A 15,833-nucleotide genomic window follows, 5' to 3' on the forward strand; every position below is an offset into this window, starting at 1 on the left:
ACCTGTTTGGAGGGAGAAAAAAATGTCTCCACGGAATTTGAAGAACAGAAACCAATTAACAACAACAACAACAAAAAATCTGAAAAGCTGCTTACTTGTTCTTCACATATAAAAGAAATAAAACTTCATTTTTAGATAAAGATATCTAAAGATTTCTTAATTCTGTAAATTAACATCAAACATCTTTGTTAACTACACAAAGATTTAAATGTTTTTAAAATTGAGTGTGTAATTATATCCCAAACTATAGTTTCCAGTAAGGAAACTGGTTAAAACAAGGAAATCCATACCATATAAAGATTCCATGCTTGCGGCATCGTTGTCAATGAGTGCTGAAGCTACCCACACTATCCCAAGAATGAGTAACGCAAGAAGAAGAAGCATGACCAAAGTCTCTAAAATGCGGGCTCGGATTCCCTGAAAAATAGAGTAGAAATATAATTTTAGTATTTTACTTCATTTCATGAACAATAAGGTTTCTGCCTATATGAAAGCATAAAATAATCCCTTGGAAGGAGAGGAAATTTATATTTATTAACAGGAAAAAAACACTAAGTACTTATGGTTTACAATGTTTAGACTGACTTTTCAAAATTATGGAAAATATTATTAAGCTTGGATAAAACACAAAAAAAATTCTTCATAAAAAACATCTGCAGAGCCATTTTTAACAATTACTTTCCTAACACTTTCCACTAACAAAGCAGATTAATGAATTTCTATCCCTGATTCTAATCAAGGGAATAGAAGGCTAATTATGGCACAGAGCCAAACAGTTCAGTGAGCACTGAACTTGGTGCGCCACAATGCTCCGAGCTGCTGGAGAGCGCCGGCTCTCTCTAGCATGGACTCTGGTGCTCCTCACAGCCTCCGGAGCCCTCTACTGTGCCGCTGAAGAACTGTCCATTGTAATCCAGCATTATAAACTCTAGAGATACTGCTTTTAACCAATTCTATATGATGCTTTTCTTCACATTATATAGAATTTTCATTAATCCACGCGACAAGAATATAATAATATAATCATTATGCACAACTTTGTTTTAAATGTAAAACAAATTCTGACTTCAGGACCAAACTAAAGGCCAGACTTTTAAAACTTAAAAACTGCAGGATAAGACAAAAAAAGAAACCGCTTTTACTCCCAAAAAATCATCCAATGATTGAATTTGCACCTATAAGTTAAAGAATCATATTGATATTTCGTACTGCAATGCACTAACCTACAATTATCTAACACAACCAACAAAATTATAAATACATCCATATTTCTCAATAAATTATGTAATCTCATTCCACATTTAACATAAAAATATGAGTTATAAAATTCCAAAACATACACTTATTTCAATTTTGTCCTAAGTATTACTTTCTAGTTTCTGAATTGCAGGAATAGGATGCACTAAAATCATGGCACCCCAGTTCTTCAAATTCAATAGAAAGGAAAGAAAACGTCCTAAAAGCATGGAGAAGTATACCTAGCCCTAAATGATTACCTCTGAGGTGAAGTGACTTTTTCTTACTAGTCCTTCAACAATATCGCAGACTTACCACAAGTCTGCATTTGGCAAGTTTAAAACACTTCCTCAAATCTGAGAGTCAGCTCACCTGAAGTGTTCATAGCACGGGAGGCCAGTGAACCAGAATGAATTAGGCTTGTATTTTAACACATGAGATCTCATAGTAAGTAGCTATTAATCACAGGAGATGAAATGTGAATAGTCACAAAACACACTACTACTTTACTGAAGAGTCCTTTGAACTTCCACTTCACAACTTTCAAACTATTTAAGATGCTGATACGGTTTGCCTGTGTCCCCACCCAAATCTCATCTCGAATTGTAATTCCCATAATCCCCATGTGTCGTGGGAAGGACCCAGTGGGAGGTAATTGAATCATAGGGGTGGTTTCCCCCATGCTGTTCTCATGATATTGAGTGAGTTCTCATGAAATCTGATGGTTTTATAAGCGTCTGGCATGTCCCCCGCTGGCACTCATTCTCTCCCCTGCCACCCTGTGAAGAGGTGCCTTCTGCCATGATTGTAAGTTTCCTGAGGCATCCCCAGCCATGTCGAACTGAGAGTGAATTAAACCTCTTTTCTTTATAAATTACCCAGTCTCAGGTATTTCTTCATAGCAGTGTGAGACAGAAAACAGACTAATACAGATACCAAAACATAATCTACCACCTTTAACAATGACTTCTCTCTTCCTTTCTTCCTCCTCCCCTCCTTTTCTCTCTTTCTAAAATCCGTTTTATTACACATTAAATATTTTGTGGAAGGTCTATCAATAAACAGACAAAAGGAGATAAAATTATATCTTGCACATTTATGCAGATTTGTTCTAGCGTTTGTGTTACACTCTCTCAATCCTGTCTTTCCCTGCCTCCAAGCAGCCCCTATGAAATACATGAACTAAAGAGTAGGGCTCCCAACACAAACAACACATGCATCATACCTGTAATATACATGAGCTAATAAACAGCGCTAATAGTGTCCGAAGTGTTACAATATATGAACTACACAGTGCTAGCTCCTTGGAACCATTTAAAACCCACTGTCCAAAAGAAGTTGTAATTGTTATGTTAAATAATTATAACACTGTAACAATAATTTTTAGGATGATAATCAATGTTGGGAAATCAATCACCATAAAATTTACAGACTTCCTCTGATATTCTGGTAAGAACTATTTCTTAGTAATTAAACTTGTTTTCTTCAAGTATGTACCTGTGTGCTGGGAGACAATGCTCCATGGCTCTCTCACATTTCTGTGCATCTCACAAGCAGAGGCAGGGACAGACCTTATTTGGAACTGTCTTCTTAAGGTTGTACAGCAGATGGCCTTGGGATTTAGAGATAGTGTATCTCTGAAGCAAAGGACAGGTTTGTTTACTGTCTGGTAGCACAATATTCACCTCCAAGCAAAGGTTAGACAGAGTTGCTTGCAGCCCGATATAAATATGGTGGGTTCCCTAGCTGTGATACAGGCCCACTGTGGGGCTTGGGGTGAAGGGGAACTGGCACCAAAAGGAAGCTTGTGCACTCGGTTATGTGCTGTGCATAACCAAGTCCTTTGTCTCTGACCCAGACATCTCAGGTTTACAACTAGCATCCATCAAACTCGGAGACTAACTTGTTAGTTTGCAAGCAGAATAGAATCTCAGACTTTTCACAGTTCTTGACGGTTTTTGGTGACAAGGATAGGGGACTAATAGATGGCTTTCTGGAAAAGAAAGAGGAGGGGCCCATGCAGATTGGCTTAAGGGATATGAGAAGACTCCTGGGATCTATTAATAGCAGTGAGTGTGCTCACCCAAGTGGTGGGCAAGCAGGAGGAGCAGGGACCCCAAGCAGTCCTAGCTGCTGGTAACAGTCTGCAGGCTGAGGTAGGTAGTGAGGCTAAGCCCACTGCTGGCTAGGTTGTCACTCCCTCTCCTCTGAGCGGAAGCATGAAGGAATGTCATCATGATGGTGTTAACAGTGAGCCCTGCAACACCAGATAAAAGGTCCTGTGGGTACAGCTGCTATTTCAAGGAGTCCCAAAGCTGAATAAACAGTGTCAGGAATGAGGCTGTAGACCTATGCTTAAACTGATGTCATTACAAATTTGGTTGAGCCATGAGTAGCCACTAGCCACTCAAAATGAAAGGCGCCTTGCTTAACGGTGTGGGCCAGTCGCTTTTACCATACTCATTCAACTGTCCTCCCCCAACTCTGACCTCAGATGCTTAGGAAAAAAGATGACGGGGTGAAGTGGGGGCCTCCCTGTCCTTCAGGGGTGTAAAAGCCGTACAGACCCCCCTGAGCATGCAGGGGAACTTTAGGAAGCAGAGGGACTCAAACTCCCGGCTCTGCTGAGTACAGGAGCCCACGTCACCATCCTACCTGGTCCTTCACAAAGGACTGTGAGGTGACTGCACAGAATTGTTGGTGAACAATGACAAATTTTTTCTAAATAAAGAGAAATATAAATAACGATATATATAGTTATAAACTAAAATGCAATGCCAAAAAATATTTTTCAAAGAGAAGTCATTTAATAATTTTTTATTATCTTATACATTAAGAAGTAGACATTCAGATGAGAAAAAAAGAGTTAAAGAAAAAATTTCATTTTAAATAGGGGTCATTTAAAATGATAATATTTCACTTTTTACTGACAGTAGAGAAATTAAAGTTAAATAATGCTACTAAAAACTTAAGGTTACCACTAATCTTACTAGTATCAAAATAATAAAACTAGTAACAGTAATAGTAACTAGTATCAAAAGTAATATTACTAAGATACTAGAAAACAGAACAAAAATGTAATAGTTAATATAGTAAAAAATAGAAAACCAAGTTTAGCAAAATATTAACATAACAAAATATATAAAATACGAAAACAGGAAACGACAAAAACCAAATATATCTACTATAACTATATATGCAAATTAGGTCAAAAAACACAATTAACTGTCTAAGACCTATCAAAACGAAAGTGATACTAAAAAAAAGTGAAAATGATTAAAAATTATTGTTTAATTTTTTTTAAATGCACAGGAGTCTGGTTTAAATACAGAAGAATGCAAAACAAAAAACATTAAATGGGATAAAGTAGGACATTTTATATTGAAGAAATTTACTATCCACTATATTATTATGTTCTATTTCTTTAGATTAACTGGTGAGTACATAGCACTTCATTGTTATTATTCTTTATACAATATTTAAATAAATAGAAAACCAGGCTGGGCACAGTGGCTCACGCCTGTAATCCCAGCACTTTGGGCGGCCAAGGCGGATGGATCACTTGAGGTCAGGAGTTCAAGACCAGCATGGTGAAAGCCCGTCTCTACTAAAAACACAAAGATTAGCTGGGCGTGATGGTGGGCACCTATAATCCCAGCTACTTGGGAGGCTGAGGCAGGAGAATCGCTTGAACCTGGGAGGCGGAGGTTGCATTGCAGTGAGCCAAGACTGCACCACTACACTCCAGCCTGGGCAACAGAGCGACTCAGTCTCAAAAAAAACCAAAAAAGTAAATAAATAAATAAAACAGAAAACCTTTATTCATTATATCTAGCATGTTTATGCAAATTTAATAAGAAATTCACTTAGAATTTTAAAAATAAAAAATTCCTAAGTATGCCTCCATTGTGATGGGCTGCCACTACTCAGTGAATACCATCAGCTTCTGATGTAGCCAAAGGTCAGAGAGCCCAGCCTCGACATTAGGAGGGCTCAGGGGATTGAGGGCCTAACTGGGTGGTTTGGCTTCAGCAGTGGATTAGGAAATAGGGTGCCACTTTTTCACATGAAACCTTGATGCCAGGTAGCGCCAGGCAGGTTGCGCTCTAGGAGAGACCATTTTTATTTGGCTAGGAGGCCTGTTAAGCCTCTTCCATTTTACTGGACATGGAATCTAAGTTGTTCCACCCCAGAAGAAGGATGCCAGGCTAGAGAGTCACATGGCCCCACAGGTTGGGCAATCCATTTCAGCAAGAGCTGAGCAGCAGATTCACAGCTGTCCTTTCTCAGGAGTCTGCTCGGAGGCAGTGGCAGGCAGGAGAGGCACCTGCTATTTTAGGAAATGGCCTCCTGGAGTACTTGTGAGCTATTAAGTCTCTCACAAAAGCTGGGATATTAGCTTCTCCTCCTGGGGCCCTATACTGTTTATATTGGGCCAAAGGGAGGGCACAGTCCCTGAGGCCAAGCTTGCATAGTATGATCATGTAAAACACAAATACCAATTTAATATAGAGTCAGCAGTGCAAGCTACACCACAAATGGAATAAGCCCAAAGACCCTACTCAAAAAGTCACCTGATGCCAGGCTCAGTAGCTCACACCTGTAATCCCAGTGCTTTAGGAAGCTGAGGCACCACTCATTTCAGGACTGAGACTCCTTGACTCAGCAGCCACACCCATAATGCCTTCTGACTGGAGCTGGGGGCTTACTGCCCTGGTGTCATACCAACATTCCTTCCTCTTACAACAGGAGAGGAGTGAACGACAGCCAAAGCACCATTCAAACTCATTACAGGTAGGAGTAATGTAATTACCAGGGGCCCTTCCTCCTCCGCCCCCATCTCACCACTGAGTTGAGCACATCCACCACCAGATCTGAAGAGTCTTTTCATATCATTAAACCTGGAATATAAGGTTCTTGTTCTTCCTCTGCACCATCCAATCTCATTGCCAAAACTGTCAGGTCTGGGGTCTGGTTCTATCCTTACAAATTAATAAGTTAGCCTGTCGCTGTTACATGGATGCTGGCAGGAGACACAAGACTCCTGGATCAGAAGCAAAGGATTTTATTACTCCAGTACAGCAAGAGGCATGAGTGCCAGCATGTCATTTCCCCTTCTCCCAAGTCTTAGGGATGGATGTTGCACATGCGACAGATCTGTGCAGCAGCTAAAGAACAGTGAGCGTGGGGAATCCACTGTTTTCATAGCACGCGGTAATAAGCCAGGCTGCTCTGTGGCCCAGAGGGAGCCATCATAGTTTGCTCAGAAGAAACACAACCCTAACAAATGGCCCAGGTAAAGAGCAGTCAAGACCTCACAGTCTTGGCACACCCAGAAAGAAAATGCAGGAATGCTTAGGGCCCATGCAGACCGCCTCTCCTGACACACCACTCTATCAGTCTGTGACTGCACAAGAATGAAAAAATATTAACAATGATACACAGAATCTGAAAAATAATAACAAGGTTGATTTAATAAACCTAAAGTAATCCCTTATAGGGAATATACCTCTATTTCAATCACTAAAGGAAAATTTACAAAAATGAATTTGAAATTAAACTACAAAAAGTATATCTTTTTTTTTAAGATGAGATCTCACTATGTTTCCCAGGCTGGTCTCTAACTCCTAGGCTCAAGTGATCCTCCCATCTCAGCCCCCTGAGTAGCTGGGATTACAAGTGCGCACCACCCTGCCCAGCAAAATATATCAAGTTCTAAACCTCATCAGAACTACTGCATTAACAACAGAGAATAAGTCAAAATATCTGAATGCAAAAAATTAACAACAAAGCTTACATTAAAATACACTAATGCAATCACAGGCTAACTAAAAAGTAACAAAACAAGAATACTTTATAAAAACATAAGAAGTGTAGAAAATCTGTATTCAGATGCTCAAATAAATGAGTTTTATTATGAAAGAAAAAATAAAAATAAAGCACTCAACTCAAGAATTTGTAAAAGGAACAACAAAATAAATCCTAGCAAACCACAATACAGGAAGAAATAGGCCAGGCACGATGGCTCATGCTTGTAATCCTAGTACTTTTAAAGGGGGAGGCAGGAGGATCATTTGAGCCCAGAAGTTCAAGACCAGCCTGTGCAACATAGCAAGACCTTATCTCTAACAAAAATTTTAAAATGAGATGGGCATGGCAGCACGCACCTGTAGTCCCAGCTACTTGGGAGGCTGAAGTGGGAAGATCACTTGAGCCCAGGAGTTTGAGGTTACAGTGAGCTATGATTGCACTAGTGCACTCTAACCTGGGCAACAGAGTGAAATCCTGTCTCAGAAACAAATGAATAAAACAAAATACAACAGGAAATTAAAATGAGTATAATAAAAAAGAGCAAAAAAGTAGGAAAAAATAAATCAAAGAATTCAGAATTCAAAAGAATTCTGATAAATGTCTAGCTAGAAAAATCAAGAAAATAAAGTAGCAAAAACACATTAGAAGTAAGAAAAAAATGTAATCAAGACATAAGATTTTAAAAAGAATACCAAGTATAACTGTCAATAAATGGGAAAACAAATGACTTGAGGAACTAGAAAAACAAGAGCAAACCAACCCCAAAGCTAGCAGAAGACAAGAAATAACCAAAATCAGAGCTGATCTGAATGAAATAGAGACACGAAAAACCATATGAAAGATCAATGAAACCAGGAGTTGATTCTTTGAAAGAACAAATAAGGTAGACAGACTGCTAGCTAGACTAATAAAGATAAAAAGAAGATCCAAATAATCACAATCAGAAATGACAAAGAGGGCATTACCACTGACTCCACAGAAATACAAAAAACCATCAGGGACTATTATGAACACTTCCATGCACACAAACTAGAAAACTTACAAGAAATGGATAAACATACAAACATTCGGGGAAACATACAACCTCCCAAGACTGAACCAGGAAGAAATTCAAACCCTGAACAGATGAATAATGAGTTCTGAAACTGAGTCTGTAATAAAAAGCCAACTGACTAGAAAACGCTCAGGATCAGACAAATTCATGACCGAATCCTATCAAATATTTAAAGAACAGCTGGTACCATTCCTACTGAAACTATTCCAAAAATTTAAAAATAAAGGACACCTCCCTAACTCATTGTATGAGGCCAGCATCATTCTGATACCAAAACCTGGCTAAGACACAAAAAGAAAAAGAAAACTTCACACCAATATTCTTGATAAACATAGATGCAAAATCCTCAACAAAATACTAGCAAACCAAATCCAGCAGCACATCAAAAAAGCTAATCCACCATGATCAGGTAGGCTTTATCCCCGGGATGGAAGGTTGGTTCAACACACTCAAATCAATAAATGTGATTCATCAAATAAACAAAACTAAAAACAAAAACCACATGATCAGCCAGGCGTGGTGGCTCACGTCTGTAATCCCAGCACTTTGGGAGGCTGAGGCAGGTGGATCACGAGGTCAGAGGTTCAAGACCAGCCTGACCAACATGGTGAAACCCCGTCTCTACTAAAGATATAAAAATTAGCCAGGCATGGTAGCGCAAGCCTGTAATCCCAGCTACTCAGGAGGCTGAGGCAGGAGAATCACTTGAACCTGGGAGGCAGAGGTTGCAGTGAGCCAAGATCACACCACTGCACTCCAGCCTGGGTAACAGAGCAAGACTCCATCTCAAAAAGAAAACCACATGATCATCTCAACAGATGCAGAAAAAGCTTTCTATAAAATTCAACATCCTTCATGTTAAAAACTCTCAACAAACTAGTCTTTGAAGGAACATATCTGAAAATAATAAGAGCCATCTTTGACAAACCCACAGCCAACATCATACGGAACAGGCAAAAGCTGGAAGCATAGCCCCTTGAGAACCGTAACAAGACAAGGACGCCCATTCTCACCACTCCTATTCAGCATATTACTGGGAAGTCCTGGCCAGAGCAATCTGGCAAGAGAAAGAAATAAAAGGCTGGGTGTGGTGGCTCACACCTGTAATCCCAACACTTTGGGAGGCCGAGCTGGGTGGATCACCTGAGGTCAGGCGTTTGAGACCAGCCTGACCAACACAGTGAAACCCTGCATCTACTAAAAATAAAAAAATTAGCTGGGCGTGGTGGCAGGCACCTGTAGTCCCAACTACTAGGGAGACTGAGGCAGGAGAATAGCTTGAACCCGGGAGGCAGAAGTTGCAGCAAGCCGAGATTGCGCCACTGCACTGCAGCCTGGACGACAAAAAACGAAAAGAGAAGAGAGGAGGCAGGGAGGGGAGGGGAGGGGAAGGGAGGGGAGAGGAGAGGCATTCATATAGGAAGAGAGGAAGTCAAATTATCTCTGTTTGCAGACGATATAATTTTATACCTAGAAAATCCCACAGTCTCTGCCCAAAAGCTGCTGGATCTAATAAACAATGCCAGCAAAGTTTCAGGATATAAAATCCACGTACAAAAATCAGTAGCACTTCCATACACCAATAACATCCAAGAATGGCCACAAAAAAAATAAAATAAATAAAATAAAATAAAAACCTAGAAATACAGATAGTCAGGGAGGTGAAAGGTCTCTACAACAACAATTACAAAACACTGCTCAAGGAAATCAGAGATGACACAAAGAAATGCAAAAACATTCCACGTTCATGGATAGGAAGAATCATTGCTAAAATGGCCATACTGCCCAAAGCAATTTACAGATTCAATGCTATTCCTATCAAACTACCAACGACATTCTTCACAGAATTAAAAAAAAATACTCTAAAATTCATATGGGACCAAAAGAGCCCATATAGTCAAAGCAATCCTAAGCAAGAAGAACAAAGCTGGAGGTGTCACACTACCCAACTTCAAACTATACTACAAGGCTACAGTAACCAAAAGAGCACGGTACTGGTATAAAAACAGACACATAGATCAATGGAACACATAGATCAATAGAGGGCCCAGAAATAAGGCCACACACCTACAACCAACTGATCATCAACAAAGTCGACAAAAACAAGCAAAGGGGAAAGGACTCCCTCTTCAATAAATGGTGCTGGGATAACTAGCCAGCCATATGCAGAAGACTGAAACTGGATCCCTTCCTTACACCATATACAAAAATCGATTCAAGATGGATTAAAGACTTAAATGTAAAACCTAAAACCGTTAAAAACCCTGGAAAAAAAACTTAGGAAATACCATTCTAAACAGAGGCCCTGGCAAAGATTTCATGATGAAGACACCAAAAGTAACTAAAACAGAAACAAAAATTGACAAATGGGACCTAATTAAACTAAACAGCTTCTGCACAGCAAGGAACAAGCAAACAAACAAACAAACAAACAAACAGAGTAAACAACAAGCTAAAGAATGGGAGAAAATATTTGCAAACTATGCATCTGACAAAGGTCTAATGTCCAGAATCTATAAGGAACTTAAACACATTAATAAGCAACAAACAACCACACTAAAAAGTGGGCAAAGAACAGGAAGAGACACTTTTCAAAAAAAGAAATACATGTGGCCAAGAAGCACATGAAAAAAATGCAACAACACTAATCATTAGAGAAATGCAAATCAAAACCACAATGAGACAAAATCTCATACCAGTCAGAATGGCTATTATTAAAAAGTCAAAAAAACGACAGATGCTAGTGGGGTTGCAGAGAAAAGGGAATCCTCAGGTACTGCTGGTGGGAATATAAATTAGTTCAGCCATGTGGAAAGCAGTGTGGCGACTTCTCAAAGAACTTAAAACAGAACTACCATTTAATCCAGCAATCCCATTATTGTGTATATACTCAAAGGAATATAAATGATTCTAACATAAAGATATATGCACTCATATGTTCACTGCAGCACTATTCACAATAGCAAAGGCATGGAATAACCTAAATGCTCATCAAGGGCAGAGTGAATAAAGAACATATGGTACATATACATCATAGAATACTATGCAGCCATAAAAACAAATGAGATCAGCCGGCTGCGACAGCTCACACCTGTAATCCCAGCACTTTGGGAGGCTGAGGTGGGGAGATCATCTGAGGTCAGGAGTTCGGGACCAGCCTGGCCAACATGGTGAAACCTCATCTCTACTAAAAATACACAAATTAGCCGGGCATGGTGGTGGGCACCTGTAGTCCCAGCTACTCGGGAGGCTGAGGCAGGAGAATCACTTGGACCTGGGAGGTGAAGGTTGCAGTGAGCCAAGATTGTGCCACCGCATTCCAGCCTGGGTGACAAGAGCGAGACTCCATCTCAAAAAAAAGGAATGAGATCATGTCTTTTGCAGCAACATGGATGGAGCTGGAGGCCATCGTCCTAAGCGAACTAATGCAGGGATAGAAATCCAAACACTCCATGTTCTCCCCTGTAAGTGGGAGCTAAACATTGAGTATACATGGACAAAAAGAAGGGAACAACAGACACTGGGGCCTACTTGAAGGTGGATGGTGGGACAAGGGGAAGGATCTACCTATCTATCAGGTACTATGCTTAAAACCTGGGTGACGAAGACAAGCACAGTAGCTCACGCCTGTAATCCCAGCACTCTGGGAAGCCCAGGTGGGCAGATCACTTGAGGTCAGTAGTTCAAGACCAGCCTGGCCAACATGGAGAAACTCCGTCTCTACTGCAAATTCAAAAATTAGGTGGGTGTGGTGGCACACGCCTGTAATCCCAGCTACTCAGGAGGCTGAGACAGGAGAATCACTTGAACCTGGGAGAAGGAGGTTGCAATGAGCCGAGGTCAAGCCACTGCAATCCAGCCTGGGTGACAAAGTGAGACTTATGTCTCAAAAAAAAATAAAAAATGAAGATCTTCCTAAATAATTTTACCAAATATTTTAAAAGATCACACATGCACACATATATTTACAAACTAAACAACCTCCACCTCTAATTGTAAAAAAACAGATGAATGAATTATTTTACTTCCATAGCATAAGACATTATCTTAAATCATGGGGGATGTTCATAATATAACCTCACTGCATGCACAGTATGACCTATTTTAAAAAACACATTTAGAAAAAATATGTGAACATATATAATTAACAGTCTTATCTCTAGAATTACAATTATAGGGAATAATTCTTCCATTATACTTTATGCTTTTCTGGTTTTTTCTGAATTTTTTAGAGTGAGTGTGTATGACTTATGTAATAAGAGTACAAACTAATGTTCTTTTTAATTTTTTCTTAAGAAGTAACTTCCAAGAGACTGGAACCCAAAAAAGCTTTTAAAAAATATATCTGATTTCAGTTTATGAGACATACTAGGCTGGTTAAGAGCCCCGATGCCAGAAGTAAATTGCTTGGGTCCAAATCCTGTTTCCACTACTGTATAACCTTGGGCAAATTACTAAGCTTTGCTGTGCCTCAGTTTCCTCCCATGTGAGATGAGGATATGAATAGCACCCCTATCTTATAGGGTTGTTATAAAGATCGAATGAGTATTATATATATATGAGTTATATATATTATATATGTAAAGTATACATATTTTATATTTTTATATATGTAAATTATATATATTTTATATACATATATGCTTAGGACAATATCTGGTTCTTAGTAAACACAATGTAATGGTTCACTATAATGACTCAAATTATTACCTTTGTCTCTGAAATTTCCAAGGCTTGGGAGTTCACATATCATTTGCGTTTCTAAATTAAATTTATGCCACCTTCTAATGCCATCCTATCACCCTCTTCCCAACTTTGTTCCCTACCATCTACAAACCTATAAGAAGCAGTCCCATCTTTCTCGATGATATGAGTACCTGGTTCACAAGTACTTCTTATCACATCCCCTGCCCTCGTAAGTAACATCCTAGCTCATCACCTCAATTCCAGTGAGCTTCATTCCTATTCTACTGTAGCCACCCACACATGCATTGATCCTATTCCACCATCTCTCAGGCTCACCTCTAAGAACTCCAACTTTGAAACTGCCCTCTTAGTCCATAATTTCCTATCTTTTCCTGTCCCCTCAGTGCCCTAGCCTAGCTCTGCCTCCACATCCTCAGAACTTTCACTCCCTTGTTCCCTCCTAATCCTTCCAATCAGTCTTCTCTTCCCCGGCCTCAATCCCATGGTTCACTAGTGAATTTTAATGATGAGCCAGTATCAACAATATTCTGGAGCTCCTTGAACCTTTGGCTTCCACCAGACCAGCTTCAACAATCCCCTGGCGCCTACTCCTTGATTCCAAGCCCTGTCAAAAAAAGTTTGTATTATACAATCATGAGAAAGTTTTACTACGACATTCCAAAGTGGGCCTTCAATGCTACTTGGCAATCTTTATACTGATCTCTGGCTGACTTTAGCAATTTTCACAATTTTTTTTTTTTTTTGGTTTTGAGATGGAATCTCGCCTGTCGCCCAGGCTGGAGTGCAGTGGCACGATCTCAGCTCACCGCAAGCTCCACCTCCTGGGTTCACGCAATTCTCCCGCCTCAGCCTCCTGAGTAGGTGGGACTACAGGCGCCCGCCACCACACCCAGCTAATATTATCTTTGTATTTTTAGTAGAGATGGGGTTTCACGGTGTTAACCAGGATGGTCTCGATCTCCTGACCTCATGATCTGCCCACCTCGGCCTCCCAAAGTGCTGGGATTACAGGCGTCAGTCACCACACCTAGCCTTTCACAACATTTTTAAAACTGTTTTCCTTTCTTTTTTATCTATAATCTCATCCTCTTCTTCCTTCCAACTACAATTGACTTTCCTCTACCTCAGTAGGACACAGCTAAGTGGGGTCTGTGAGTCCCTCACCTTCCCTCCTCTACACCTTAGCTTCTGTTTCCATTTCTATTTCTTTCATTCTATAAAAGAAAATACCTTGAATCCCTTTTCTCCTGTGGCCCAATCTCAGATGTTCATCTTCTCACATGTCATATCAGTGCTTCTCAAATGTCAACCTGCATCATAATTACCAAGGGGCTTGCCAATTCCTGAGCATCAACCCCAAAGTGGTAACTCAGTTGATTCTGATGAAGACAGTTCACAGATATACTGCTCAGTTTTTACCTAAGTGATCTGGCCTCTTCCAATAGCCAACAACTCTGAAGTTTATATCTTTAGTCCAAATCTTACTGCTGTGGCCAAGAACCATATACACCAACTGCCATCTTTCATTAGACATCTCACCAGTACCTTAAACTTAATTCTAAGACCAAACTCATCATTTTATTCTCTATCTCTGCTCCTCCTTCAATATCACATACCTGAAAACATGACATCATTACCCACTTTGTTGTTTATACCAGATACTTTGGAAACACTCTTGTCACCTACCTTTCCTGCTGAACCCCATACCCTACCCCCACCATACACCCTGAGCCTCGGTCCAGTCAAACACCAAGTGCTTCTGATTCTACTGTGTAATTACAACTCAAATTCATCCCTTCTTTTCCTACTGCCACCATACCCATCCAAGACGATGATTTTTCTATTATAGATACACAAATAATAACAAGAACTGTCTGAAATACATACTCACATGTTTAAGCAGTCAATTCAGAAACATTTAGCCAAAAGAACTCTCTGTAGTCAAATCATATAAATTGTTCAAAAAGTAATTTCAAATTAGTCAATACTTCTTTTGAAAGTCAGTAAATAACTCACAAAAAGAAATCTGCTCATTTCTAGTTATCGATCTACATTAAAAGAGTAAATCAACAATACTAATAGAAAAGGCTGCCATGGTACAAGCCATCAAAATTATTTAATATGATTATGCTTGTCCTATGAAATACTAAGATAACTGATATAGTAAGAAAGAGCTGTTATTCTGACTTAATCCACTAGGAGGCTAGGATAGTTAAGTTTTCCCTTTTGTTAATTTTATTTTCTTTCTGTGATTAAATGAGCCAAAACCTGTCCAACTTAAAATCAATTAAACACCACATGCGTGAGCTTTGGATAAACCTTTTAAAAAGATAAATATGTTCATTAAATGCAATGTGGTAAATTTTTTACCTTCAAAAACTTTGAGCTAGAGAGAAGGGAGATGATGAGACTATAAATAGTCAGAAATTTCATTTGTTAATTCAGCTTCCACTAGTAAATATACAAGTACTAAAAATCTATAAGCTGTTATCACTATCTTTCTTGAGATCATAAAAATATTACCAAGCTTCAAGAACACAGCCTTTATGGCATGCCATGTGTGACATTTTTAGACTTTTGGATGCCATTCTGAATGCAAAGTAATGAAAAGCATTGTGAGCACTTTTATCACCACCATTAATCACCAGCAGCACAGCATATAAGCAAAAAATATGCCGACTGCTCATTTTTCCATTAAGGGTCAGAATCAGGAGCTAGAAAGCCCCAAGGGGAAGCTTCCTATCAACTCCATTCTTGCATATACTGAGCTAAAAGATGTACCAGATGTCAGAATAACTTATTAAAATGCCCTTCAAACAACAAAGTGGCAAAACACTGTAAACAAGGAAGAAGGTCTTCATTGTTCTTCTTAGTGAAAAAAGTCTCCTGAATACAAGATGACAGGACTATAAGAACTTCTATTTATTATCAATAACTGTACTTCCTTCACCTAGTTTTGAATGCTTAGATTATGTCATATATCACCAGGATTTCATGAACTTCACAATATTTTTATTTCCCAGTA

General features: G+C 39.3%; 1 protein-coding gene across 11 annotated transcripts in view; it reads right to left on the minus strand.

Moving 5' to 3' along the window:
• Nucleotides 1-15,833, minus strand: part of LMBR1 (limb development membrane protein 1) — a 207,711-nt gene that overhangs the window by 79,727 nt on the left and 112,151 nt on the right. For 10 of the 11 annotated variants that reach the window (XM_054560068.2, XM_024249608.3, XM_054560072.2 and 7 more), the window contains one exon: nt 291-417. In XM_054560068.2, the coding sequence (XP_054416043.1) occupies nt 291-417 (127 nt within the window). Of the gene's footprint in view, nt 1-290; nt 418-2,733; nt 2,869-15,833 lie in introns of those variants that run through there. The other variant, XM_054560069.2, reaches the window with a different exon arrangement.

This window comes from Pongo abelii, chromosome 6 (assembly GCF_028885655.2).
Source record: "Pongo abelii isolate AG06213 chromosome 6, NHGRI_mPonAbe1-v2.0_pri, whole genome shotgun sequence".
Lineage (NCBI taxonomy): Eukaryota > Metazoa > Chordata > Mammalia > Primates > Hominidae > Pongo > Pongo abelii.